This window comes from Acinonyx jubatus, chromosome D4, assembly GCF_027475565.1.
Source record: "Acinonyx jubatus isolate Ajub_Pintada_27869175 chromosome D4, VMU_Ajub_asm_v1.0, whole genome shotgun sequence".
Classification (NCBI taxonomy): Eukaryota; Metazoa; Chordata; class Mammalia; order Carnivora; family Felidae; genus Acinonyx; species Acinonyx jubatus.
The window spans coordinates 20,098,672-20,126,466 of NC_069391.1; the positions used below are offsets into that span (position 1 = coordinate 20,098,672).

The following is a 27,795-nucleotide window of genomic DNA, read 5'->3' on the forward strand; positions in this document are numbered from 1 at the left end:
CCTAGACCTTCGAGGCCAACTAGTCTACCTTCTTCATCGATACAGGAATTGCCTCCAGTAAAGGGATCTCTAGTGAATAAAAACAAGGAGGCCACGGTATCAGGAAAGAGCAGCCAGCAGAAACTGAGGCGATTGTGATTCCAGTTCTGACTCTTATCGCTATTATGTGCTCTCTGACCACAAAAAGATCACCTCCTCTCCCTGGGCTTCCTTCTGCCCATCCCGTGAAGCCACGATTCCCACAGATGAGGTCTGAGGTGTGTAAGAGTGTCGGATGCGGTCTTGCATCATCAGGAGAGGCACGGGTGGTGGGATGGGGGACAGAGGGAAACGATGGGAGCGGGGACTAGGGGTGCCTGGGGCGACCTCTACGAGCCCCTGGGCTCTGGCCTGGGAGACACCTACTGTTGTTGGCGCTGTTCCTCTGGGCCTGCGGTTTCCACTTCTCTTCCACAACAGCAGGTGGCGATCGAGACTGGTTGGAGGCGATGTTGTTCTCGTTGTCCGCTGCAGGCACAAAAGGGGACAGCGTGTGACCCTGAGGTGCAAGAGGCTCGCCAACTAACAAGAACTACAGCGTGGCAGGTGAAGTAAGTCCAAACCAGGCTTCTAGGACTCAGGCCTGGGTCCAAATCCTGGCTCCTGTCCAGACAATCATCTTGTTGTCCACAGAGCCTCGCAAAGCCTCAACTCCGTCACTTGAAAGAAACAGGATGAGCACAAGGACGTGACCCATGTGCTGGAGGGACTAACCAGAGGAGACGCAGGGAGAGACCTGAGCACAGGGCTGAGGGCACATCAGGTGCACAGTGGGCGGGAGTCTGTCCGGGAGGCCCCACACCCACACACAACATGCATTCGAGCTCAGAAATGTGCAAGGGCAAGGGGGCGCCTGGGGGACTCCGTCAGTTAAGTATCCGACTTCAGCTTAGGAAGTGATCTTGCAGTCTCTGGGTTCAAGCCCCGTATCAGGCTCTATACTGACAGCTCATGCCTATTCTCCTCCCTTCATGGCTACTCCTTGCCATTTTCATACAATAAATTTTTTTAATGTTTATTTATTTTTGAGAAAGAGAGAGACAGAGCCTGAGTGAGGGAGGGACAGAAAGAGAGAGGGAGACACAGAATCTGAAGCAGGCTCCAGGCTCTGAGCTGTCAGCACAGAGCCCGATATGGGGCTCAAACCCACGAGCTGTGAGATCATGACGTGAGCCAAAGTCAGATGTTTCGCCGACTGAGCCACTCAGGAGCCCCTATAGGGTAATTTCTGAGTGGAAAAGGTCTGAGTAACATGCCTGTCATTACAAATGGCCACACAGTCTTCTGTCACATGATATACAATAGGTTGCTTAACTATATACCACATGCTGAGTTCCTGGGCTGTTTCCAATATTACTGTTCTGCTATGAACTCACCTGCCTAAACTGATATTCTAATATTGTTTCTCTGTGCCTTTGTTGTTGTTATGGGTTTATTTCCCTGAAATATCATGTTACAGGTAGAATCACAAATCTGAGGATACGAACGGGTCAGTGACACTTGTTCAAGGTTGCTGGATATCTTCCATCCTTCTCAATTAAAGGCATCAGGCCTTGGAGGCCAAGGCCACAATTTTCATACTGAGAGAAGAGGATACCCCAATATCTATGTGTTCAGCCCTGCAGGGCTAATTAGGAAACTCTAGGACATCTACTGGAAGGAGCGTATTACAATCACTAGGGCAGGTGGATGTGAAGACTGTTAACAACAAGGGAAAAATGCATAATGAAAAGGGAAGATCTCATCACAGTTTTGTACACATTATTCATCTATGCATTTGAGACTTGCAAGTCAGGTAACAAACAAATCTATGCATCAAAAACAGAGGGGGAGGGGACTTTCACTTCCACCCATTAAGGACGACCTGCTGTGGTGGTGGTTCATCAGCTACAAGCAACTGTGAATGCTCATACCACTGCTTTCAGACAGGTAAGCCGGAAAAAGAAGAACAACTGTGGTAAAGCAATAGGATGGCTCGGCTTGCCTGAACACCGTTCCCAAGCTGCAGCACAGGGACAGGGAACTGGCACAGAGCCCAGTGGTCTTGTGGATTTGAAGAGGCAAAAATCAATGTTTAGAAGGCCCAAGGGAGCTAGAATTTACAGGGAAAAGTACCAGAGAGGAGGGAGTTACACATAGAAAGCTCCGGAGACCTTCAGTAGGGTTCCCTGGAGTCTGCTCAATACTCACCTGCCCCAGCATAGGGTCAAATTCCGTAAGACTGGGGAAAGAATCACTAGAAAGCAGGGAGTGGGGGGGGGGGGGGGGGGGAGAAGGAAACAAATTGCATTCTCTTAACCAGAAAGGAGACCTCAATGCATAAGGAATAATGAGGGTCCCCTCATTATGGGGCAACATTAGCCATAGATTAAGGGCGGCACTAGACCTACCCTAATACGAGTCAGCCTCCAAAGTACCAAGGTGGTCCTAAGTAACTAAACTGTAAACCAGAACAAAGTTCAGTGCTTCTTCAAAATCTAATGCCTAACAATATAAAAATTCACAGTGTCAATTATCCAATGAAAAAGCATCAAGCATTTGAAACAGCAGGAAAATATGACCTATCGCCAGGAGAAAAACCAATCAGAAGCAGAGCCACAAAGGACAGAGATGATGGAATCATCCAATAAGGAGCTTACAGCAGCAGTCACAAATATCAGAACTGTGCTCAAAGTCATGAAGGAGAACATGAATACCATCAGGAGAGCAATGGAAGATGTGAAACACCCCAAACAAAAACTAACCAACCCAAGTGGAACTTGGGAGATATACAAATAAACTGTATAGTTAAAAAACACACAGTATGGGATCGGGGGTGCCTGCATGGCTCAGTCGGTTAAGCGTCCACTTTGGCTCAGGTCATGATCTTGTGGTTCATGAGTTCGAGCCCCACATTGGGCTCTGTGTTAACAGCTCAGAGCCTGGAGCCTGCTTTGGATTCTGTCTTTCTCTCTGCCCCTCCCCGGCTCACGTTCTGTCTCTGTCTCTCTCTCTCAAGAATAAATAAGCATTAAAAAAAAAACCAAACATACAGTAAGAAATAAAAGATCAGATGCCACAGAAGAAAAAATCAGTGAGGAAAGAGCAAGAGAACTACCCAACATGAAAAACAAAAAGGGTAAAAGGCTTAAAATAAATGAACGGATCATGGACACTATCAGTTTAGTATATATATGTAATCGGGGTTCCTTTTCCTGGGAAAAGGAAAATAGAAAATAGATAAATACAAAAGAGAAAAATAATGAAACTAAAAGCTGATTCTTTGTAAAAATAAAGAAAATGGATAAAATTCTAAGCCAAAAAGTTTAAAAAAAAAAGAGGGCACAAATTATTAGTATCAGCAATGAAAGAAGGAGATAGTAATACATACACAGATATCAGAAGCATTAAAATGATTATGAACAAATTTATGCTAATAAATTCGACCACCCAAGTGACACAAACACCCTAAAAGATACAAAATACTCAAGTTCACTCAAGAAGACACAGATAACCTGAAATAGTCCTATATCTATTACAGACATTGAGTTCATAGTTAAATAACCAGTCACAAAGAAAAATCCCATATGGGTTCACTGGAGAATCTGACTAAAGATTTAAGGCAAAAGCAATACAAATTCTACACCAATTATTCCAGAAAAAAGATAAGAACATCTCTCAATTCATTCTATGAGGCTGGCATTACCCTGATCCTAAGCTAGAAAAAAACACTGCAGGTGAAGAACTACATATAACCCAATATCCCTCATAAACATACACATAAACATCCTTAACCAAATATTAGCAAACTAAATACAGCAATATAAAAAATAATATACCATGACTAAGTGGAATTTACCCCAGAAACGTAAGCTGAGGTTAAAAAAAGAAATCCAATCAGTGCAATTTTCCACTAAGAGAAAGTAAGAAAAGGGGCGCCTAGGTGGCTCAGTCGGTTAAGCATACGACTTAAGCTCAGGTCATGATCTGTCTGTGGGTTTGAGTCCCGCATCAGGCTCTGTGCTGACAGCTCAGAGCCTGGAGCCTGCTTGGGGTTCTTCTGTGTTGTCTCCCTCTCTCTGTCCCTCCCCTGATTGCTCGCTCGCTCTCTCTCTCTCTCTCTCTCTCAAAAATAAATACACATTAAAAAAAAATTTTTTTAATTTATTTTTGAGACAGAGACAGCGTGTGAGCAGGGGAGGGGCAGAGAGAGAGGGAGACACAGAATCCCAAGCAGGCCCCAGGGTCTGAGCTGTCAGCACAGAGCCTGACATGGGGCTCGAACTCACAAACCATGAGATCATGACCTGAGCTGAAGTCGGATGCTCAACCGACTGAGCCACCCAGGTGCCCCCAAATTTTTTTTTAAAAGAGAAAGTAAGAAGTAAAACAACCTCCATAACCTCCATGGATATACACGCACAGTAAAATGTGACAAAATTTAATACTCCCTCAGGACACAAACTCTTAGGAAACCAGGAAGAGAAGGAAACTTCCTGAACCTTGATAAAGGAAATCTTAAAATTAAAAAAAAAAAAGAAGTTTGCTGACTTGATAGAAACAAAAAAGATTTTAAGGAAATACTACGAACAATAGTATTCCAACAAATCAAATAACCTGGATGCAACAGACAAATTCTTAGAAAGACTTAAACTACCAAAAACCAACTGAAGAAATAGAAAACCTGAACAGACCTAAAGAAGAAGTTTGATTTATAATCAAAATACTTCCCACAAAAAGAAAGGAAAGCAAAGTCCAGAGTCAGAAGGTTTCACTGGTGAATTCTAATCGTATGTTAAAGGAATTGGTCACAAATTCTTCCCAAAAATAGAAGAGGAGGGGATGTTTCTCAATTCATTCCATGAGGTAAATATTATTCTGATACCCAAATCAGACAAAACAATTACAAGAAACCACAGGCCACTATCCCTTATGACTACAGACACAAACATCTTCAATAAAATAGAGCAGACCAAATCCAACAATATATGTAACAGATTAAACATCATGAACAAGTGGGATTTATTTCAGGAATACAAGGTTGGTTCAGCATATAAAAATGAATGGAATATGCCACATTAATCCTAACAAAAAAACAAAAAAAACCATCATCATCTCGAAAGATGCAGAAAAGGCATTTGACAAATTCACTACCCTTTCACGATAAACATTCAGCAAACTAGGAATCGAAGGAACTTTTTCAACCTGACAAGGGGCATCTATGAATAACCCACTATTAACATCATACTTAATGGTTAAACACTGAACACTTTCCCTCTAAGATCAGGACGAGACAGGAATATCCCATTGTTATCTCTTTAATTCAACATGTATCAGAGATTCCAGACAGGGCAAGTAGGAAAAAATAATAATAATTTAAGAAAGCATCCAGATTAGGGGCACCTGGGTGGCTCAGTTGGCTGAGCGTCCAACTTTGGCTCAGGTCATGATCTCACAGTGCATGGGTTCAAGCCCCACATAGGGCTCACTGCTGTCAGTGCAGAGCCCCTTCAGATCCTCTGTCCCCCTCTCTCTGCCCCTTTCCTGTTTATGCTTTCTCAAATTAAAAAAAAACAACAACCAGCATCCAGATTGGAATGAAAGAAAAAAATACATCTCTATCTGCAGATGACGTGATTGTGTGCATAAACAACCCTACGGAATCCGCACACACACAAAACTATTAGAACCAGTAAGTAAGTTTAGCAAGGTTGCAGGAAACAAGATCAACATATGTGAAAAAGAAATCAATTTTATTTCTTTATACTAACAAATGAGCACCCCCCTAAAATTAAATTAAGAAACGAATTCCATTTTGTAATGGCATCTAAAAGAATAAAAGTTAGCAATAAATTACAAAGGAAGTGCAAGATTTGTACACGGAAAACTAAAAACACGATTGAAAGAACTCCAAGATTTAAATAAATAGAAAGACATTCCATGTTCGTAGATTGGAGGATTTAATACTGCAAAAATGGCAATACTCCCCAAACTAATCTAGATTTAACACAATCCCTATCAAAATCCTTGCTGGCTTTTTTTTTTTTTTTTTTTTTTTTACAGAAATTGACAAGCTGAGCCTAAAATTCATGTGGGAATGCAAGAGATGCAGAAGAGCCAAGTCAATCTTGAAAAAGAACAAAGTTGGAGGGCTCACACTTCCTGATTTCCAAACAACTGCAAAGCTACATTATTAATCAAGACAGTGTGGTACTGACACAAGGACATACGGACTGACGGAACAGAATTCGGATTTCAGAAATAAACCCTCACACATACGGTAAACTGATTTTTGATAAAGGGTGCCGGGACAATTTAATGAGGGAAAGAACAGTCAATGGTGGTGGGACAACTGGATATCCACATGCAAAAGAATAAAGCTGGACCCTTCCCCTCATACCACATACAAAAATTAACTCAAAATGAAATATAGTCATAAATGTAAAAGGTAACACTCTGGTTTCTTAGATAAGACACCAATAGCACACACAGTGACAGAAAAAATAAATGGGGGCACCTGAATGCCTCAGTCGGTTAAACGTCTGACTTTGGCTGAGGTTATGATATCACGGTTCATGAGTTTAAGCCCCACATCAGGCTCTGTGCTGACAGCTCAGAACCTGCAGCCTGCGTCAGATTCTGTGTCTCCCTCTCTCTCTCCGCCCCTCCCCTGCTCTCTCTCTCTCTCAAAAATAAACACACATTAAAAAAAAGTGGACTTCACCAAGATTTAAACTTCTGTGCTTCAAAGGACAATATCAAGAAAGTAAAAAGACAACCCACAAAATGGGAGAAAATATTTGCAAATCATGTATCTACAGAGGTCTTGGGTCTAGAATAATGCGTAAACAACACTGACAATTCAATACTAAAAAGACAAAAAATTTAAAAATGGGCAAAGGATCTGAATAGGCATTTCTCTACGGAAGATATCCAAATGGCCCATAAGCACGACAGAACGTTCCAGGTCATTAGTCAGCAGGAATATACAAATCAAAATCACAGTGAAATACCGCTTCCCACACACTCGGATGGCTAAAACAAGAAGTCAGGTAACTGCAAGTACCTTGAGCGAATGTGGAGAAATCAGACCCCACGGTCTGGCAATTCCCAAACACGAGTGATCATGTGACCCAGAATTTCCACTCCCAGCGTGGAAGTGGCAATACTCTATTTTTATCCCAATAGAGATAAAAAACACATGTCCACACAGAAATGTGTATTTGAACGTTCACAGCAGGTTTGTTCACGATAGCCCCAAACTGGAGACAACTTCGATGCTCATCAATTGGTGACTGGATAAACAAACTCTGGCATATCTAAACAATGGTGTACTACTCAGAAATAAAAAGGAGTTACTGGTAACACAGAACATGGACTGAACTCAAAAGTACGCTGACAGAAGCCAGACACAACAAACGAAATGCCATATAATTCCATTTATATAAAATTCCAGTAAAAGCAAAACTCTGGCAAGAGAAGCAGAGAGTAGTTGCCAGGGCTGGGGTCGGGGAGGAAACTGGCTACAAGGAGGCAGGAGGGAACTTGTGGGGTGGATGGTGAACGTGATACATCTTGATAGATTCAATGGCTACCAGTTGTCAAAATGATCAAACCGCACTCTTAAAACTGGTGAATTCCATTCATGCACATTATATCTTCATAAACCCAGTTTTTAAACAACGGAAAAGAAACCCACTGAAAGAGTAACAACAGCGGTTAAGCTCTGAGTAGTGAGATGATGGCTGATCCTTCACTTGCCAATTTCCCTGCCAGGTTCCCAATTTCTTTTAATGAGTAGATACTGCATTTAAAAGGGGGAAACACACGTTTGAAAATGGAAACCAGCAGCCGTCCTTGTGGACTCTCTCCACCAGGGGACAGGGGTTTGAAGGCCCCAGGTGTGAACCCGGCTCTGCCACGGCTGTGGGGTGTGAGCTTCAGCTAGTCACTTCAACCCTGGGCCTCAGTTTCCCCTCCTCTTCCAAAATGCTGACGTTGGGGCAAAGCCGCAGGGTGATTTCCTCATTCTCTGCCTTTTTGCAGGACCTGGAATCGAGATTACTCAACCTAGCAGTGGATGACAACGTCTGGTACTAGTTGACTAAAAAAACTTTTTCTCCATATCCCACCAATACTGCTCCTGACGTGGGGGAGGTACTTGGCAAATACCCCCCCAAAAGCCTTGATTTATAGCTTGAGCTGAAAATAAGGTGGACTCGGTGTGGCTATCCCCTAAGTACCACAGACGTACATGCACACGTGTACCCGCATCTGCTCGCGGCCGGGTGCCAAGCTGGAATCAAGGCCATATCCCGGGGAGGGACCACTGCAGAAAGGAGAAAGCAGTTGTTTCCGGCAGAGGACGGGAAAAGAGACACCTGTGGTTGTTCGGTAGCCGTGAACGTACCACAACCCTCAATATTTGACATATGTCACACCTCCAGAACCCTCATGCAGCCTGTGAAGGCACTGATTAGCCCACTTTACGGATGAGATGCTTGAGGCCCAGGGAGGTGAAACACCTCCAAGGGTTCCAGAAATCAAGGGTAGCCATTCCCAAATCCTAACCCCCCAACGGCCAACCTGCGTGCTGCCGGGGGGATGTCCCCATGCCTCTTCTGGCTTAGGTCCTCCTGAACTACTTTAAAAAGAGGCTGGCAAAGGTGACCTCTGAGAGGACTTCCATCTCTGGGAACCTTCCACGTACCCGGCTGAAGAGGGTGGTTGTCATGAGTACAGGCTCTGGAGCTCACCGCGAGGGTCACGATCCCTGTCTAACACTGTGGCTGCACAGCTCTGAGTAACTCACTCAGCTCTTCTGTGCCTCGATTTCCAGATCTCTTGAGTGGAGCTAATAGGGACACTTAACTCAGAAGGCCGTTCTGAGGAGTAAATGAGCCAACATGCGTGAAAGTCTTAAAATAAGGTCTGGCACCCAAGGAAGAGCTCAAATGATGTTACATTTTACAAGCTGTTCAACTCTGGGCTGGTGATTATGTTCTGTGAACCTCAACTTCTTCATCTATATAGTGGGGATGATAACGTCCTCTTGTTCAGGAGATGGGATGAAGTCACCTTTTTGGACACATAGTAATTGCTCACTAAATGTTAGCGATCTCCGGTATTACCACTGCCAAAACATGCTCTTGAACTGTCACCAGGGGCAAGACAAATTTTCCTACAGCACAGAAAAGAAGTTTATTAGGGGGAATTACCCTGTGCCATTCAGCAGGCTCTTAATGAGATTGGTGTTATTCGAGGCTGATCCCCCTTATCAGCGACACCGTGAACTGCACAGATCATGACGCTTAATTTTTCTCTATGGAGTCAATCCTTTAATCCCGACTCAGCCTGGCTGGGATTCAGGCTGGCTTTGCACCGGATTGCCAGCGAGGTATTCTCTGCCAGCACTGGACCAGAACAAAGCAGCCCAAAGCTCTCCCTAGAAAACAAGTCAGGATGCTTGGGAGACACAGGGCCACCGGGCACAGCCTTGATTTGCATTTTAATGGCCTCCACCCAACTGCCTGAGGAATGGGGAAGGGCGGCCTCCCAGACTCTTCCCTAATTAGCCTCAGCTTCCCAAAGTTGGGGGGGGGGAGGGGGGGTGGGGGCAGGTGGAGGGTCTGGGTTTCAGAAGAGGAATACACGGACCCTTGGACTGTGGGAGTCTCAGGTCCAAAACGTATATACTGTTACTGATTCGCACAGGGTCAGGTCTGAAGGCCTTCAGCTGGCACTCAAGACCTTCCACGGCCAAGGACGGTTGATGGCAAAGGCAAACAGGAGACGTGAGGCACCCGAAGACTTCCAGGACGGCAGCCGGAGATCACAGGTTTGTATGCCCTTGTTTTTGAGATGGAGAAGGCTCAGAGAGGGGGACGAGGTTCCTGCCTGGGTCACGTGGCAAAAGGAGGCACACCAGAGCTTGTAGCTCACAGGTCCTAGCTGCCAATCCAGCTCTGTCTGCTTTTAGAGGAGTTCACCAGAAATAAATAGTAACTCCCCCCACCAGAGAGCATGTGACTGAGCGCCTGGGGGACAGCACACACCCAACGAAGAAGCGAAGAAATGAATGAATGCCAAAAAACGAGAGGTCTCACCAAGAGAACAGTCCCTAGCTGACATGAGAGTCCAGTCCTGTGTTCCTCTGCACAAGTCAGGCCAGACCTGAGAGAGTCTACGAAAGATCTGCAAACTCAGGAGAGGTGCAAGCAACAGTAATAACTGTCGGAACAACAGCAAACTACCGTCACTGAAGCGGCACATGTCAGGCACTTTTCTCTCAGCGGTTCCAATGCCTCCCGAGGACTACCTGGGGCAGGGGCGGCAAGGACAGCTGGCTGCCTCCCTCAGGTTCATGTTTCCCTTTGCAGAGTGCCAGGCTGTCCCTGGACAGTGGCTCTGGGCGTGCTCCCGCCTCTGGAATTTGAGCACATATGACATGTGTCACTTGTGATCCAAAGTGGTAAAGGAGGAAGTGTTTCTTTCCCCGCTGCCCAGTCCGAGAGAGAGGCTCTGAGGAGCCAGGGGAGGACAGAGCCATGCGAAGGAAGGAACTCTGCTTCGGTCCCAGAATCACTGTGTTCAAGGCCACCCCACCAGGCCACTTACATTAGGCTGTGATGTGACCCGAGAAGCAAGTGATTATGTTAAACCACTGAGCATCTCCTTAAGACAGGAAGTAGAACAGAAGTGAAGGCGCTACAGTGAAAAAACCCTACAACGGGAGGCTTGGCTTTGAAGGCAGGATGGTTTAGAGAAGGGGGCCAATCCCATGAACTTGGAAGGTGGCAGAAGAGCTGAAAAAACGTCACCTAGACAGCAAGTCACCAGCCTGCAGCCCCGCACCAGTGGTTCTCCATGTACTCCCTGGACACGCGGCCTGAGGACCTGTCACAGGTGCTGAAACCAGGCCCCGCCTGGGACCTGCAGACCCCGAAATCAGGGTGGGGCCTGTCAATGTGCACCCTCCCCGCCCCTCCAGGGGACCGGGGTGTGCTCCATCAGGACGGCGGCGTCAAGGGTGGGACAGTGTGACGGCGAATGCACCTCTCCTGCCTCTGCTCGCCCGAGATCTCAAACCACACCTTGACGTCTCTCATGGGCAGCTCCCATCTGGCGTTAAGGCTCAGCTCAAGAGCTACAGCCTCCAGAAAGCCTTCTTCAGCTCGTGCCCCTCTCTGTGCACTCACCTCCCAGGTACACACCTCCCCTGTGAGGCCCCGGGGCCCCCTGAGGGCAGGTCCCATGTCCTGTGGCCACTTCCACTTCCGGGAAAGGGGGCCTTCGGGCAGGCCATGAGGGAGGGGACTAACGGGGACAGCACCCAGGGGGAGGCGGCTGCCGGTTCCCTTACCTGCGTGGGACTGCATGTGCTCCAGCAGGTTGTTGTAGAACTGGAACTGGATCCCACAGGCGCCACAGGTGTAGGGCTCTGGGGCGGGAGGGGGAGAAACGAGGCCGTGTTAGGGGCAGAACCACCTAGGATGCCCTGGAAATGGGAACCCAGACACACACTGGGGCTCTGGGCCCCGCCTGCCCGCCCCCGTCACTGACTAGCGAGGGACGGGCTCGGGGGCAGAAGCAATGCCGAGGGGAACTTGCGGATAAACAGACCGTCTAATCCAACCAGACAGACATTTATTGAGTGCTTACTGTGTGTCAGGCACTGTTCTGGGCACTGGGGACGGGGAGGGGGTGACACTAACGGACCGAGTGCTCTCCGGGGGCAGAGACCATGTCTCGCGTGCTCCACAGCCCACCCTCTGCACAGACGTCGCCGTGAGCCAACAAACGAGTATATGAATGAATGAAAACAAGGCAAAGAACACAGAGGGCAGTAAAGGGGGCGGAAAATAAGCGAGAGCGAAAGGCGGAAAGTGGAGAAAGCCACAGAAGAGGCAAGAGCAAACAGGACAGGGTGAGGACCGGGAAGACAGAGCAGGCGGGCGGGAGGGACAACAGCACAGGCGGGAATGGGACCACATAGGCAGGGGGGACCTGAGCTTCCACCTCTGTCCCCAGCACTCAAGTCAGCGCCTGACACAGGGAAAAGAGGGAGGAAGAGGAAAGAAGGGGGAAGAAGAAGAGTGACGAAGAGACGCACGGGGAGGCTAAGATGGGCTCGGAAGAGGTGTCCTGAGGCTGCCCCCTGGGTTCCTGCCAGGGCCGGGGTGGCAGAGGCAGGCTGCTCAGGGCTCCGCCCGCCCCCCGTCCAAACTCCCCCTCCCTGCTGGGGCTGGGCCCTCCTCCTGCCTCTGCTGGCTGTCAGGTCTGCCCGAGGGCGGCCTAAGGGGCAAGCGCTCCAGGGAGGTCCGGAGTGTGCAGCTGGGTGCGGCTGGCTGAGATCATTCCCTGCCCTGCCTTGCCCTCTCCAGCCCCCCATGGGACCATCACTTACTCTGTAGGAGAGGGAAAGGATTGGAAATCAGGGGACTTGCAGTTTCTGCAAAAGAGAAACAGTTTAGCTAAGTCTCTTCCCGTCCCAGTGCTCTCAGATAACTGTCATCACTTCTGTTCTTAATAAGCAGTGAGCCACTGGGGCTCTCAGAGGAGGAGGAATATCTGAGAGCCAGGCTCACATTCGGGGCTGGTGCCGGGGCACCAGGCAGGGCAAGGTCAGCCAGGGCCATGCCTCGAGGACGCCCTCAACTCCCAGAAAGTGAGCCCACAGCGCGCGAATGAGAAAATGTCCGTATGTGGCTGCTGCAGGACAGGGAGCTGGGAGCTGCTTCTAGATCCTGGCACTGGACACCCGAGCAGCCGCAGGGAGGGCTGTGCTGTGCCTTGAAGGGTTCTGCTTGCTGGAACTTTCCCCTGCTTCCTGGTATTGTCAGGTGAGCCTCAAATGCAGAGGGCAGCAGGGGAGGGCCAGCAGGACTAGGCCTGGGATCCCAGCACCACCCCTCGCACACTGGGAACCTGGGCCAATGATCAACCTCTCCTGAGCCTCAGTTTCCTCATCCAGAAAATGGGGATCACAATTACACTGACCCTCCTCCCCCAACACCCAGGGCTGTGGTAAGGATGGAAACAGGTAAGACACATACAGCTCTGAACACACGCCAGGCACGTAGTAAGCGCTCAATAAATGCTGGCTGCCGGCGGCAGCGATTCACCCTTCAGGCCCCCGCCCCAGTTCTGAGAGACTGTTCTGGAAGACGGAGAGGCAGGGGGTGCAGCCTGACTGCGGAGGAAAGGCTCCCTGGGAGGTGGCGGCTCCAGTCCTGGCTCTACCTCTTCCTGAGTGGCCTGGGGCAAGTCACTCCGTCACTTCTCGGCTCACCTTTTGGAGGCTGGAGGCCATGTCCCCAAAGGGTGAGCAGCTCTCCAGGGTTTAGGGGATCACGGTGATCTTCTCAGGCTCCCACAGCACACCCCCCTCCTTCTCCTCGGGGCACCCCACGTACCACCTGGTTCACTGAAGACCACCGCCACCACCCCACCCTACCACGTGAGCGCGGAATCTCTGTGGGGCACTGACCGTCCACCACCACAGGGACGTGTGCGCGACTGATTCCGCCTTTACAGCGGAGGAGAAATTAAGAGGCTGGCCCGAGTCACCAGCTCGCAGGTGGTGCAGCTGGGGTTCACACTTGGACTACAGGTCAAAGCTGGAGCTCACTGAACTCTGCAGAAGCCTCCGTGTTCTTCTGGGCTCCTGGCTGTTTCATAAAGGCCCGGAATGACAGTCACCTGGGCCTCGGCGGTGACAGACCAACACCTATTCTGGTGAATTCAACTTCAGCTGTGCAAGAAAGCAAGGAGGTACTCTGCCTTAACGTAACCAAAGGATCAGAATTCTTTTCTCATCTTGCCCTGGTTGTCACTGTGCAGGCCAGCTTGCTGTGCCTTTTTTTGGACAGGGGCTGCTCGTGACCACCCACAGCTCTAGCTAGGCTTCCTGTGGGTCCACTGGGGGAGCCTTTGGCTGCTCTGCTTTAAGGTACTTCGGGGAAGCCACCAGGGGGCGCCAAAACACCACCGGGAACCTCAGACAAACCTCCTAGGGCAGGTTGGGGCCTGAGGGGTACCTTTGGAGGGCCTCTGGTCTAAAATGGGGCCAGAACTCAAGAGTCTCTGGCTCTCAGGCTATAGTTCTAACTGCACCCCCGTTGCCGCTCCTGGAAAGACCACGTTCACCCTAAAAACACAGCAACAGCGGTCTTACTCCTCCGGGGCCATTGGAGCCAAGGCTGTAGGCTCTGGGGTTAGGGGGAGGAGGGAGAGACAAAGAGCCACAGACCCCTGAGATGCTCTTGAGGCCCAGAGGGAGGCCCCTGGAAGAAAAGGTCCTTCCCACTTCTGCCTCACCCTGACCCCCTTCTGATTCCCCGCCCCCAATCTCCTCCCAAGAACACCAGCACGGACCATGAGGAGCCCAGCCCAGAACACCTGCCGCCACCGTGGGCAGGAGGGTTGGGCGCCACAGTGCACGACAGCTGTCACAGGGCACACTCACCGCTGGAGTTTTGGGAACTGCTATTTGTCTCTTCGAAGTGGTTTTGTGCTTTGCCTTCTACTCTCCGACTGAAAGCGCTTTCTGCTGGGTAGGGACAGGAGAGAGTGAGAGAAAGCAGCGGTGACTGGTTAGTGCTACGAGGGCCAAAGGGAAGGGCGTGACAGGGGACGTAGAGGCCAGAGTACCTCGGAACCACCCTGGCACGAGGGCTGGCAGAGCCCGGAGCTTTATGCTGGGAACCTGCACGCTGAGGGGCCCCAGGAGCCCAAACCAGACCCCAGCTCCTCAGGCTCACCTGAGTCGCCTGATCCCTCATCAGGGCCCCAAGAGACGCCCCCCACACTACCCAGAGGGGGCAGAGGGCCAGGCACGGGGGCGTGCGTGCGTGACCCATCCGAGCGCGCATGGATGAAATCCAGCTGAGCGGGCACATGGCAGGTGGGCCTGGGTCTCCCACCTTTGGCTCCTTAGGAGCCACTCTGGTGACACTGAGTAACTTGGACCTGCCGCCCACCACTCGTTCTGCCAGGTTCTGCTGCCTCAGGCTCCACACACGAGCAGGCAGTGTGACAGACGGTGTCCTGGTGGAGGCCCTGGCAGAGGAGGAGGGCCAGATGGCCGACCCCAGCTCCCCAAGCCAGGCGGAGGGCATCCTTAGAGAGGAGGTGTGTCGGGCAGAGTGGGGGCAGCCCCACACCCCGGGAGCCCAAAGACCAGGTGAGGCCTGGTCAGAGTTCATCCCGGGGAAGGGACTGGCTCCTCCAGTGATTCCCGGGGCACCTCTGGGTACAGGTGGCGCCTTTCCGGTGCTGTCTGGACACCCTGGGGTGAAGACACGGGGTCCAACCAGGAGGACACATACCAGAGTCTAGTCCCCAGCCCCACCCCTGAGACAGAGTATCTGAGCCAGGAGGTAGCTCTGCTTTTCCCAGTTGCTCTTGGCACTAGGGCTGCTGGACGTTCCAGGAGATAAAGGCTCCTGAGAGCAAGTCAAGTTGGGATGAGCAGCTGACCCGGTCCTTAAGGGGAAACAACAGAGGCTCTGAGAAAGCTCCACCAGAAAGAGACCCATTTAGCTTTGTTTGACCCAACCTTCCCAAATACATTTAGCCACCGAAGCCCATTAAAAAAAATAGCAGGTTTCCTAGAATCCCTCAAAAATGGCGATCCCTGGAACCCACTTTGGGAAATGCCAGTCACCCAGACCACCCTATGTCAGAAGGGCAAGTGCCCAGACCCTGGGGTCCAGGGTTCCCGAAGATGATGGGGTAATGGGGAAAGAAGCCACAGGTGGCTCCTAGAGGCCCTGTCTCCTGAGCCCAACGACACTTCCTGAGATGGCCTCCTTTCTGCGGAGGCTATCGGTAACATCACAAGGGAGACCCACTCTTCAGAAGGTATCTGTAAAATGCCTGGGCTGACAGCTCCCCAGCAGCCCATCTCAAGGTACCATCTGTAAGTCGGCAAAGACCCTTAAGTCTTTGTCTAGCGGAGCGGGGTGGGGGGACTCTCATTTACTGAGCACCTGCTACGCACCAGGCATGGTCCGCACACCTTACGCCTGTGGTCTCCCACAGTCCTCCCGACAGCCCTATGAGGTTCACATTGTCATTCCCACGCTATAGATGAAAAGACAGGGAGGTGAGGCCATCCAGTTCGGGGGCTGGGTGTGCTCCTCACTTCTCCGATGGCAGAATAAGGAGAGTTCGTTCCTGAGGCAGATGCAACGTTCTCTTTAAAAAGATCTGGGGGTAAGGAAGTGATTCCTTTCTTCACCTTCACCCTTATGCATTCAATGGCTACCCATCTGTGGAGGAATTTCACGCAGCCTCACCAAGGTTACACACTCCTACAATTAGTCCCCTTTACCGCTCAGCCCATGCTGCAGATGCAAATTTTGACCAGCGATCCCTGCGTCGGCACCTCTGGCCTGGAAACCAGAGGGTGGCGCTGTGGGTCAAGTCCCACGCACAGGCACGCACGTACACACAGAGCACGGCCTTCTACCATGGTTAAGGGCGAGGACAACTTCCAGCTCTGACATGCAGATTCCTGTTCACAACCTGACCTCCTCTGCTCTGTGACCTCCACCGGAACTCTCCCAGGTCACACGAAGGCAGCCAGAAGCACATGCCATAGCTTGCTGGACACTTACCCTGAGGCGCTGAGGTCTGAGAGCCGACATAGACCACGTGGCCCTTGCAGGCAATGTTCTGCAGAAACCACAGGTGTAAAAACTCCCAGCCACAAGGTCAAGAGCAAAAGCAAGATCTACCTGAAAGCCAGGATCCCATTATGGAGTTGAGCCAATACTTATCATCAATGAGCCCACGATGGCCAGTCTGTTTCCAACCAATTTATGACTACTGTTGCAAAAAATACAATGGCTATTGGCTTTTCTCAGCACTGTACCTGGAAAACCATTACCTTCAAGGTTGACTGACTGCTTACTCCTCTTTTGGAAGACCCTAAGCACAATAAGCCTATTTGCAAACGTTTTTAAGAACCAAATCTTTGCCCAAAATTAGCCTCCTGAATCAAAGAGTAAAGGCAAAGGACAACCACTTGGCTATTTCGCTCATCCAAGCTACTGGTTCGTGTAACAAAGTCCTGTTCGGTCGCTTGTGTATTTAACTGATGGCTTTGGTCCTCTTGAGGGCAATGAAAGGCCCATAGGCCCAGAAGGACCACATTATCATTCTATCCTACACCCCACACATCCTGGCAGTCAGTCCAAGGCTCATTCCACCCAGATACGAATCAGGAGTCCTGACAGCCACTACTCAGCATCCAGTGTGTCTTAATCCATTTTCCCGGGAGCAGTGGCTGCTGTGTACCTTTCACTGCCTGTCCACCTTCTGGAGCCAGAGCCCCTCTCTGCATGGACTCAAGAAAACACTGGAGCTGGCATCCACTGGTTTCCTGCCAGTCTATGGCCCAGGGAGGGGCTTCCCAGGTAGTACCAGGCAGGGGGAGGCTAAGAGAACAGAGCTTCTGGTCAACCACTCTGCTTCAAGGAGAGCAGCTCTTCCTAGAAATGAGTTTTTTAGATTGGGTTTTTCAGAAAGTTGGGGGATGCAAATTCATGCCAGGAGGGTCCAGGCAGGCAATGTAGATGGATGAACCGGGCTGAATGCAAGACAGACAACAGTGTGATCACAATGAGGAATGACACCTGCCACGCGGCCACTGTGTTGGGGAGGCAGGAGGGAGTGGTAAGGACTGCGGGATACTGGACAGCTCTATTCAAGGGGGCCGCTGTGGCTCCGCCCAAAGCCAACTGTTGCCCTCCAGCGGAGTGGGTCCAGACCTTCTGGAGGCAGAGCCCCTTTCTGCATGGACTCAAAAACACTGGAGATGGCATCCACTGACCTTCCAATGTCAGCTAGAAATCAACCGCCTTACGTAAAATCTCCTAATGCTCAAATGTTGGCAATTAAAAAACAATTTAACACCTTGGGCCATGACTTTGGGAAAAATATTCTCCTACTCAAAAAAAAAAAAAAAAAAAAGCTTGCAAACCATCATATACAAACCCTCTGATTTAGGGTAAAAAAACCTAGCCTCAGAGAGGCTAGGTGGCTCACCAGGGTGAGAGCCAGCCAGAGGCACAGCTGGAACCCAGATCTGTCCCAGAGAGCCACGGGACCGCCACTCACTCTTGCAAGGGAACAGTGACCTCGGGCACAGCTGTGGCAGGTGGAGAGAAGGGCAGGGAGTGGAGGAAGTGTGAAGGTAACATAGGCCATTGGTACCTGCAGTTGCCTTGCTTGCCGGAGATCCCGAATTTGGAGTGCGGAACGTCTGGGTTTGGGTGGCTGGAGGGGTGCGGTGTAAGAGGGTGGCGCATCGGACCACGGAGGCCGGAGCTTTTTTCCCCGACTGGTTCGTCTGGGTCTTCGCTGCCACGAAGCGTGGAGATGGGGAGACCTCCGGATGTGAACACTCAGAGCCCGTGTCTGGATCGTCCGGTGGCTCCCACCCAGGGGCGGTACCTGAGAGGGTCATGCTCTCAGTCCCCGTGGGCCCTCAGAGCTGGCTGAGTGAGTGGCCTCTTGGGCCACAGAACCCCACGCTCAAGGTTCAAAACCTCTTCTTCGTCCACAGGGTAGAGGACGTCACTTCTACTCAAAAGCCTAAGAAAGTCCAAGATTCTAGAACCTTCCCCAGCTTCTCCTAGAGGGAAGCCTAATCACCAGCTAACACTCAGAATTTCCCAGAGGCCACTGACCAGCTCAATGGGAAGTTCACCCATAACCCTTGACTCACCCAAGGCTCTCAGCGTCTATGAACGCAGCCTATGACCTGCGCTTGGGGGAACGTGAATTAGTCAACCGGGCACGAGAGCATTTTCTAGAACGTTGGCTCCTAAGCCAAGGCAGCCTGGCTCAGAAGTAATGACAGAAAGCGAACAGGCAGGGACATGCTGGAGTTGACTGGTGGTGGGGGGCGAAAGCAGAGGGGCTCAATGTCGCCTCAGGATTTTAGGGGAAGAGGCTCTGTGGTGCCTCCTGGGCACTGACGGTATTGTTGCCTTGGGGACACCGCTTAAGTGTACCCTGCCGCTTTAATTCAAGTAAGGGCAGCAGTTCCCTGGTGGTGTTTTGGGAAGTCTGGCTCACCATTTCCCAGAACCCCTGCCTCCCTCACCTGAATTCTCTGCAGGAGCTGGAGTCACTGAGAACCGGGGGCTGACCCCTCGGTGGCCTCCACGACTGCCCTGGCAGTCCTGGGCGGGCAATGGTCTGCCTCCTTCGCACTGCCCGGGGCCATAAACTACCAGGTGGCCAAGCCCTGAACCTGGCCACACCCCCACATTTAAAACGCACAGGAACGGGGGCGGGGGTCTGCTCACTCAACTGCAACTCTTCCTCCGAAGGTGAAAAGGGGACCAGGCAGCACGGGAAGGGATTGCTTTGGTGCTGGCCAGGGGGCTCATAGATCTCACAGGAACTGGTACACACAACATCCCAGCCACAGCAGAGCTGCCCAAGAAGGCCTCTGTCACCGCCCCCCTGCATCTGGGGGTGCAGGAGGGGCTTCATTATACCCCTGCCCGCAGGACAGTATCCATCCATCCTGGGCTTCAGCCACTCCACCCACTGCTTTCAGAGCCAAAAAATAAAAAGGCACTTCCTGGGCCTCTCCACCGTCGGCCATTCCTGGCACAGATGAGGAAGCCCAGGCCCAGAGAAGCAGGAAGCAGGACTTTACCCAAGGTCACAAGGGAAGCCAGTCTTCGGTGCTTCATTCACCACCCTGAGACACTGAGACGAGCTCAGAGGATGGAGGCTGCCCCCTTGGAGGGTCACCTCCTCCTTCATTCAGTGGTGGCCACATGCCAGAAGCTGGCGGACCCTCCAGTCACAGCCCCCTAAAGCAGGCCCTCACCCGCCCGTCCTAGGAGGAGTCCCCAAGGCCGCAGCCCACAGAGGAAACAGGTCTGTCCACTCTCTGCACTCCCATTCTCCAGAGTCTGGCTTCCTTAATCCCAAACTACAGAGGTCTGGGTAGGGAACGACACTTCTTTAAGTTTCCTTCTTCTCTCTCTCCCTTTTGGAGTCAAGGACCTTGGAGGTCCCGGAGTCCAATCAAAAGAGCGGCTCATCTCACGATTCCCAAACAACCTACACCTCAGACTCCATGGCATGTGTCCAGAGTCGTATCTCTGAGTTCCCTACTATCTCCCTGAAGCAGTTTGGGGACTAAGTATGGAGCAAAGTGAAGCCCCCTCTGGATCCCAGGTCCCTCACCTTTGGCCTCTGAGGTCTTGGGACTCTTTACTTGCCCTCTCTTGACCTTTGTACCCCACCTGTTCCCCTTATGTCCACCGATAAAAGTGAGACAACCACTTCTGTGCGACCAGCCTCACAGGAATTTTGTGAGGATCCAAGAACACACAAAATCACAGAAGTACCTTGAATGGTAAATGGCTCTTCAAATGTGAATAGCTGTTAGGAATAAGGAAACCGAGACCCAGAATGTTTAATAAGTTTACAGTGGCATAGGAAGTCCATGCCAGGATGGGACAGGAGCTCATGTTTGCCAGCTACTCAAGGAGGCCTCTGCACAAGGCCGTGTGGTCCCCTTTGGCCTCAACCCACACATGCTGGGAACCTGGACACAAGGAACAGAGAATTTCTGAGCAATACACTTGCTTTCTTTCTTAGGCCCCAGACTGTACCCCGAAGGACTGTTTCTAGGAGACCCTCTGATCAGACCTTTCCATGGTCTACAATTCCTGATGTCAAAATCCTGGCCATCTGTGTGAGAGACCCCTCATTCCCTGTGGCAGGGAGCTCAGGGACACCCACGAAGCACATGATATAATAAATCTTCAGGCCTGGGACCTGCTCATCTCTTGTTTTCCCATTCTAGGACACCCTCTGTGTCTTCCAAGCCTCATGGCCTTTGCACATGCTATTTCCTCTGCCTGGAATGATCTTCCCTCCAATTTTTGCCTGGGTAACTAGTGCTGGTCCTGCATATTTCCACATGAGCATCACTTCCTCTCGTAACTGTCCCTGACACCTCACCTGGTCATTTTCAGTCCCCCGTCCACTTCCCTTCTAAGAACTGATCACCACCTATGATAATGACACATGCTGTGGTCTTTTGGTTGGGGTCTCTTTCCCCATTAGCCTGAATGCTCTGTGAGGACAGAGTCTGCCAGTTAGGCCCAACCATGTACTCAGGACCAGGCACATTCCCTGATACACAGGAAGTGCTCAAGAGGTATTATGGAATCAGAGAACCAATGCCTCAATGTCCAGAAAAGCAAAACTCAGAACCACACTTAAACAGACCACAACAAAGATGGGATGCCCAGGAGGGGACATGAGAAGCTACCTCATGTGTTACCCTCCGGTTGACCACAGGGGTCTATCTAAGGCAGATGGGCACACGGAGCTCAGAGAGGTATAGGCACCACTCCAGGGTCACACAGCAGCTACGGACCAAGCAGGATGAACTTCCCACACTCCTAATTCATTTCACTCAGCAGTTTGCTCCATCTGTTGACCTTCTCACATGGAATGTTATCAGGCTGGAATTCCTACCTGAGCCCTCACTGGGAAAAGCACAAAGAGCTTCAGACAGACTGGCTGACTGCCCTTATGAAGAACACACGTGAGATGTTTATATATAGGAGATATTTAAAAATAACAGCACGGTAGTCTCCCCTTTCTGTAAAATGAAAAATTCAATGGGAACAAAAAGATTCAGAGAATGTAAGGATTCGAGAAAAGTAACCACATAGACCAGGTGGTCTCCCTGAAACCTTCACCAGGCAGAGGAGGGTGAAGATGCATCTGAGGCAAATGGGAAGAGCATGCTCAACGGCCGGAGGCGGGAATGAACGGACGATGTGGTGCAAAAGGAGTCTAGGTTGGAAACACTTTCTCAGGGATTTCCGTCTTCGAGACAGAACCAGAGAACTTACACTTCTGGCCGTGATGGACTACCTGGTGTAGGGCTAGTTGTCCTCCTTCAACTATAAAGCTGGACAAAATACATAAAACAACAGTTTTCAGACGCGGAACAGGAGGCAGTGCAGGGTCGTGATTTACGACAGAAGACCTGACGTGAGATCACTCCAGTCTCTGCCTGGAGACCTTCTGGACCACAGCACAGGGGTGGAGCCCAAAGAAGGCACTGCAGTCTGGGTGAACAGAGGAGACAGTGATCAGGGTCAGGGATTCTGACAATGGCTGGAATTGGCAGGACAGAATAGCAAAAAAGGGATGAATTAAAAAAAAAAAAAAAAGACCTCCAGAAATATGCAGAGGGGCCTCTTAAAGCGTCTGATGGGTGCCAAACTGATTTGTACAGAATGAACCTCTGCACAGCCTGGAAGGTAACAGCTTCTGGGGGGGGAGTGAGCCGAGAACAGATTCAGAAGTCTCACGAGAGTAGGAGATGTCTGAGTTCCCACCTGCCAAAGCAGATAGACCTTGCTGAACACCTCAAGCATTTAGTTGAAACCCAGAAAGGTCAGGCCTTAGGATTACTCTAACCCTAGAATAAGAACAGTCTAGACCCACCCTAACAGTTTACACACAAGCCTTTGAAGTATGAAGCTGATCTGTAAGTAAATTAACTGCCTGCCAGAACAAAATTTAACACCTTTCAAAGAAAGATAACAAAATCCAGATGCTCAACAAATATCACAATGTGCAGCACAGAATAAAAAATTACTTGTGAGGCAAAGCAGGAAAATGTGACTAAATACTCAAGAGAAAAATACCAATCAACAGAAACATACAGAAATGACAGGAATGATGGAATTTGTGGACAAGGACCTTTCAACAGCTTTCATAAATATGCTCAAAGATTTAAAGGATAATATGCACATAATGAGAAAAGACATGATATAAAAAGGAACCAAATGGAAATTACAGAGATGAAAACTAGGATAGCTGAAATGATAAATTCGCTTGATGCTTTTCTAATAAAACAGACTGCACACTAGAGAAGAAAAGATCAGTGAACTTGAAGACAGGATACTAGAAACTATCCAAATTGAAGCTCGAAGGGGAAACAGGGATGGTAAGCTGAACAAACCTTCATCACCAAACAGTTTAACATATATGTAAACAAAATCTCAACAACAGAGGAAAGAGAGATTGAGTAATAAGAATATTTGCAGAGGGGCACCTGGGTGGCTCAGCAGTTGAGTGTCCGATTTAATTCAGGCTCAGGTCATGATCCCAGGATCATGGGCTCGATCAAGCCCTTGTGTCAAGCTCCACACTCAGTGTGGAGCCTGCTTAGCATTCTCTTTCTCTCTCCTTCTGTCCCTTTCTCTGACTCATGCTCAATCTCTCTCTAAAATAAAAATTTAAGAAAATATATTTGAAGAAATAATAGCTGAAATTTTCCAAATTTGATGAAAAATATAAACCCACTGATTCAAAAAATTCAGTGAACCCCAAACAGGATAAACACAAAGAAAACTATACGCCATAATCAAACTGATAAAAAAAAAACAGTAACATGTAGATATATTTAAAAGCACCCAGACAGGGGCACCTGGGTGGCTCAGTCAGTTGAGCGTCCGGCTTCAGCTCAGGTCATGATCTCGCGGTCCGTGAGTTCGAGCCCCGCGTCAGGTTCTGGGCTGATGGCTCAGAGCCTGGAGCCTGCTTCCGATTCTGTGTCTCCCTCTCTCTCTGCCCCTCCCCCATTCATGCTCTGTCTCTGTCTCAAAAATAAATAAACGTTAAAAAAAAAAATAAAAGCACCCAGACAAAAAGACACATTAAATATAGAATCACAATCAGAATGATCTCTGACTTCTCACCAGAAACATAAACCAGAAGATAAAAGAGTGACTCTTTTAAAGTGCTGGAAAAAAAAAAAAATCTCAACCTAGAATTTCATATCCAGAGAAAACATCCATCAAAAGAAACAGGTAAAATAAAAACATCTTCAAGTAAGAGAATCTTTCCCCAACAGACCTACAATAGAAAAAATGTTAAAAGAAGTTCTTCAGGGAATAAGGGAAAATGATTATAGATGGAATTCAGATTTATTATACAAAGACAGGAAAAGCACAGGAAACGGTAAATATATTAGAAAATATAAAAGGCATTTTCTCGTTTCTTAACAAATAATAGACTGTTTAAAGCAAAAAAAATTATTGGGCTTATAACTTATGTAGACATAGATGTATGGTAAGAACATAAAGGACAGGAGAGTAGTAAATAGAAGTACACTGTTATAAGGTTCTTACATTACATGTGATGTTATAAATTAAATTTATGATAGATTGTAATACATTAAAGATGTGTATTATAAACCACAGAGGAACCACTAAAGAAAAAGGGGGTACAGCTAGAAAGCTAACAAAGGAAATTTTTTTGGAAGTTCTTGATTAATATTAAAGAAGGCAAGAAAAGAAGAAAAAATGAACAATAAGAAGAGATGGGACAACTAGAAAAAAAATAAGGCAAAATACACAAAATATAAAAAATATGAACTACAAAATACAAAAATCCAACCATACCCATATATAATATTAAATGTAAATGGATTAAACACTTCATTTAAAAGGCAGAGATTGTCAGACTAGAGAAAAGAGTGAGAACCAATTATACGTACATACTTCAAATAGAAAGACACAGAAACATTAAAACAAAAAGATCGAAAAAAATACACCATGCAAACACTAATTCTAAGCAAGCTGCAGCAGCTATATCAATATCAGATAAAGTAGATTTCAGGACAACAGGTATTACCTGTTAAAGAACTTAAGAAATAAATAAAGGTACTGAACAATTTTTAAAGGGTCATCAAAACATAATGGTCCCAAGTGTGTGCACCTAAAAGCAAGGTTTCAAAACACATGAATCAAAAACTGACAGAACTAAAGGGAGACACAGCATATCCACAATTACAGTTGCAGATTTTAATGTCTGTCTCTCAGTACTAGAGAGAACAAGTGTATTTTTTTTTTTCTAAAGCCTGAAAAGGTGTAGAGATTTGATTATTAATCAGCTTAATGTAAGTGACACTACACTCAGGGAATATCCTTCCCAACTCATTCTAAGAGGCCAGTTCTACCTTGACACCCAGCTGAGACCAGGACATTACAAAAAAGAAATGTACACTACTGGTTGGAATGTAAATGGCATAACCACTTTGAAAAACAGTTGGGTTCTTTCTTAAAAGTTAAATACACACGTATCATATGATCCAGCTATTCCACTCCTAGGTATTTATTCAAGATTAATGAATGCATTTGTCCATACAAGGACATGTACACCAATGTTGAGAAGCTTTATTTGTATTAGCTCTAAACTAAAAACAACCCAAATGTCCATCCATAAGTGAATAAAGGAAACTGTGGTATCTATATCTATCCAATGGAAAGCTACTACTCATCAACTAAAGGGAATGAACTACTGATAACATGTAACCATGGATGAATCTTAAAACAATCCATGGTGAGTGAGAGAAGCCAGACCCTCCCCCCACACATAAAAAGGGTACATACTCTAAGATGCCACATATGCAATGTGCTAGAAAATGCAAATTAATCTATAGTAACAGAAAGAAAATCAGTGTTTGCCTGGGGATGGGCAAGTGGAGAGTAAGGGATTATACAAAAGCACAAAAAACCTTTAGGGGTGATGATATGCTCATTATCTTAACGGCAGTGATGGTTTTGTGAGTGCATACATAGGTCAAAACTTATCAAACTGTACACTTTAAATACAGGCACTTTAGGGGTGCCTGGTTGGCTCAGTTGGTTGAGCGTCCGACTTCAGCTCAGGTCATGGTCTCGCAGTTCGTGGGTTCAAGCCCCGTGTTGGGCTCTGTGCTAACAAACAACTCAGAGCCTGGATCCTCCTTCAGATTCTGTATCTCTCTCTTCCCCTCCCCTGCTCATGCTCTGCCTCTGTCTCTCAAAAATAAATAAATGTTAAAAAAAATTAAATACAGGCACTGTATTGTGTAACAATATGCCTCAATATTGTTTAAAAAAACTTCACCAGAAGAATTTTATTTTCTTGATTATGATGATGAGCATCATCAAACCACTGATTGAACATGAGGCTCTGCTAATTCTAGGATTGTAGCTCCCTATCCTTGAGAAATCAGTTGTGGGAGTGATATTAAAAACCAGGTGAAATCCTAGGGAGTTTTAGATAGGAGTCATCAGAAAATATGTTCTTGAGATCAAATAACTCTACAAACTACCCCAGGTCTTAAAATAATTCAGATGCCTTTCCAAGAAAAATAAGTTTCAAAGAAGAAAATCACTCTCCAAACAAAGAGGAAACATTCCAACATTTTAAGTTTCTTCAGTTCATTTCAGAGTTGGACTTTCTGATACTCTTAATGTGTTTTAATAAAGTATACGCATTGTGACTTATTTAAGAACAATGACAGTAAATCAATCCATGTAATACACATTATCAGAATAAAAGAGGAGAATCATAGAATCATCTCAACAGGTACAGAAAAAAACATAAAACACCTATTTATGACAGAAGAGTTCAGTAAACTAGGAATAAGAGGTAACTTCAGCTAATAAAGGGCATTTATAAAAACCTACTTCAGCCAATATAATACTTAATAATGAAAATGATCATCCTTAATGATGAAAAACTGAACCTTATGATTATGAAAAAGGCAGAAATACTCACTGAAGTTTTATACTCAACATTGCACTGGAAGATCCTAACCAGTATAGTGAAACAACAAAAAAATACAGACTGGAAAGAAGAAAAGTTATTTATTAGTAAATGACATCAGTATGTATACAGAAAATCCTAAGAAACTCGTAAAAATGTTATTAGAACTAGTAAGTGAATTTAGTAAAACTGCAAGATACAAATTCAATATACAAAAATTATGTCTTTATGTAATAGCAATAAATAATTGGAAAACTGAAAATCATAATAGTGTCAAAAAACATGAAGTACTTAGAGATAATTTCATGAAATATGTACAAGATCTCTACTCTGAAAAATACAAACTATTGCTGAGAGAAAAAGACCTAAATACATGGAGAGATATACCATATTCATGGATTGGAATTGCCAATATTATGATGATGTCTATTCTCTCTAAATTGGTCTGTAGATTCAGAGTAATCCTAAACAGAATCCCAGTTGGATTTTTTGGTCGAAATTGGGAATCAGAAACTCCCCTAACATTTATATGGAAGAGCAAAGTTCCTAGAATTGACAAATATTCTTTAAAAAGAGCAAAGTCGAAAAACCGAGAGTACCTGAATTTAAGGCTATAAAACTCCAGTAAATGAGACCATATTGGCATAAACATAGATAAATAAATCGACAGAACAGAAATAAACTCACACATATTTATGCATTCAACTGATTGTCAATTCAATGCAATGCAATGGGGGAAAGGACAATCCTTTTAACAAATGATGGAACCACCAGATATCTGTATGGGATAAAATTAATCTCAACTCCTACCTCTCACCATTCACAAAAGTTAACTTGAAAAGATCACAGACCTAAATGCAAAGGCTAAAATTTTAAAGCTTCCAAAAGATAATTAAGGAGAATATCCTCACAATCTTGAGGTAGTTAAGATATTCTGGGTAGGACCCAGAAAGCACTAGCCATAGAAAAAATTGGTAAATTAGACTTTATAAAAATTAAAAACCACTCATCGAAAGATACTGTATGAAAATCAAAAGGCATGTTGAAGACTGCAAGAAAATATTCATAGTATATATAACTGATACAAGACCTGGCTCTACAATGTATAAAGAACTCTTACAATTTAAAAAAAATTTTTATTATTATTTTTTGAGAGAGAGAGAGAGAGAG

General features: G+C 47.4%; 1 protein-coding gene across 6 annotated transcripts in view; it reads right to left on the reverse strand.

Moving 5' to 3' along the window:
- ZNF618 (zinc finger protein 618) overlaps positions 1-27,795 on the reverse strand; it is a 182,964-nt gene that overhangs the window by 8,148 nt on the left and 147,021 nt on the right. For 2 of the 6 annotated variants that reach the window (XM_053204754.1, XM_053204756.1), the window contains 5 exons: positions 18,241-18,480; positions 14,486-14,569; positions 12,425-12,469; positions 11,381-11,458; positions 406-507 (listed from right to left, as the gene is read on the reverse strand). In XM_053204754.1, coding sequence (XP_053060729.1) covers positions 406-507; positions 11,381-11,458; positions 12,425-12,469; positions 14,486-14,569; positions 18,241-18,480 — 549 coding nt within the window. The remainder of the gene's footprint in view (positions 1-405; positions 508-11,380; positions 11,459-12,424; positions 12,470-14,485; positions 14,570-18,240; positions 18,481-27,795) is intronic. The other 4 variants (XM_053204757.1, XM_053204755.1, XM_053204758.1 and 1 more) reach the window with 3 other exon arrangements.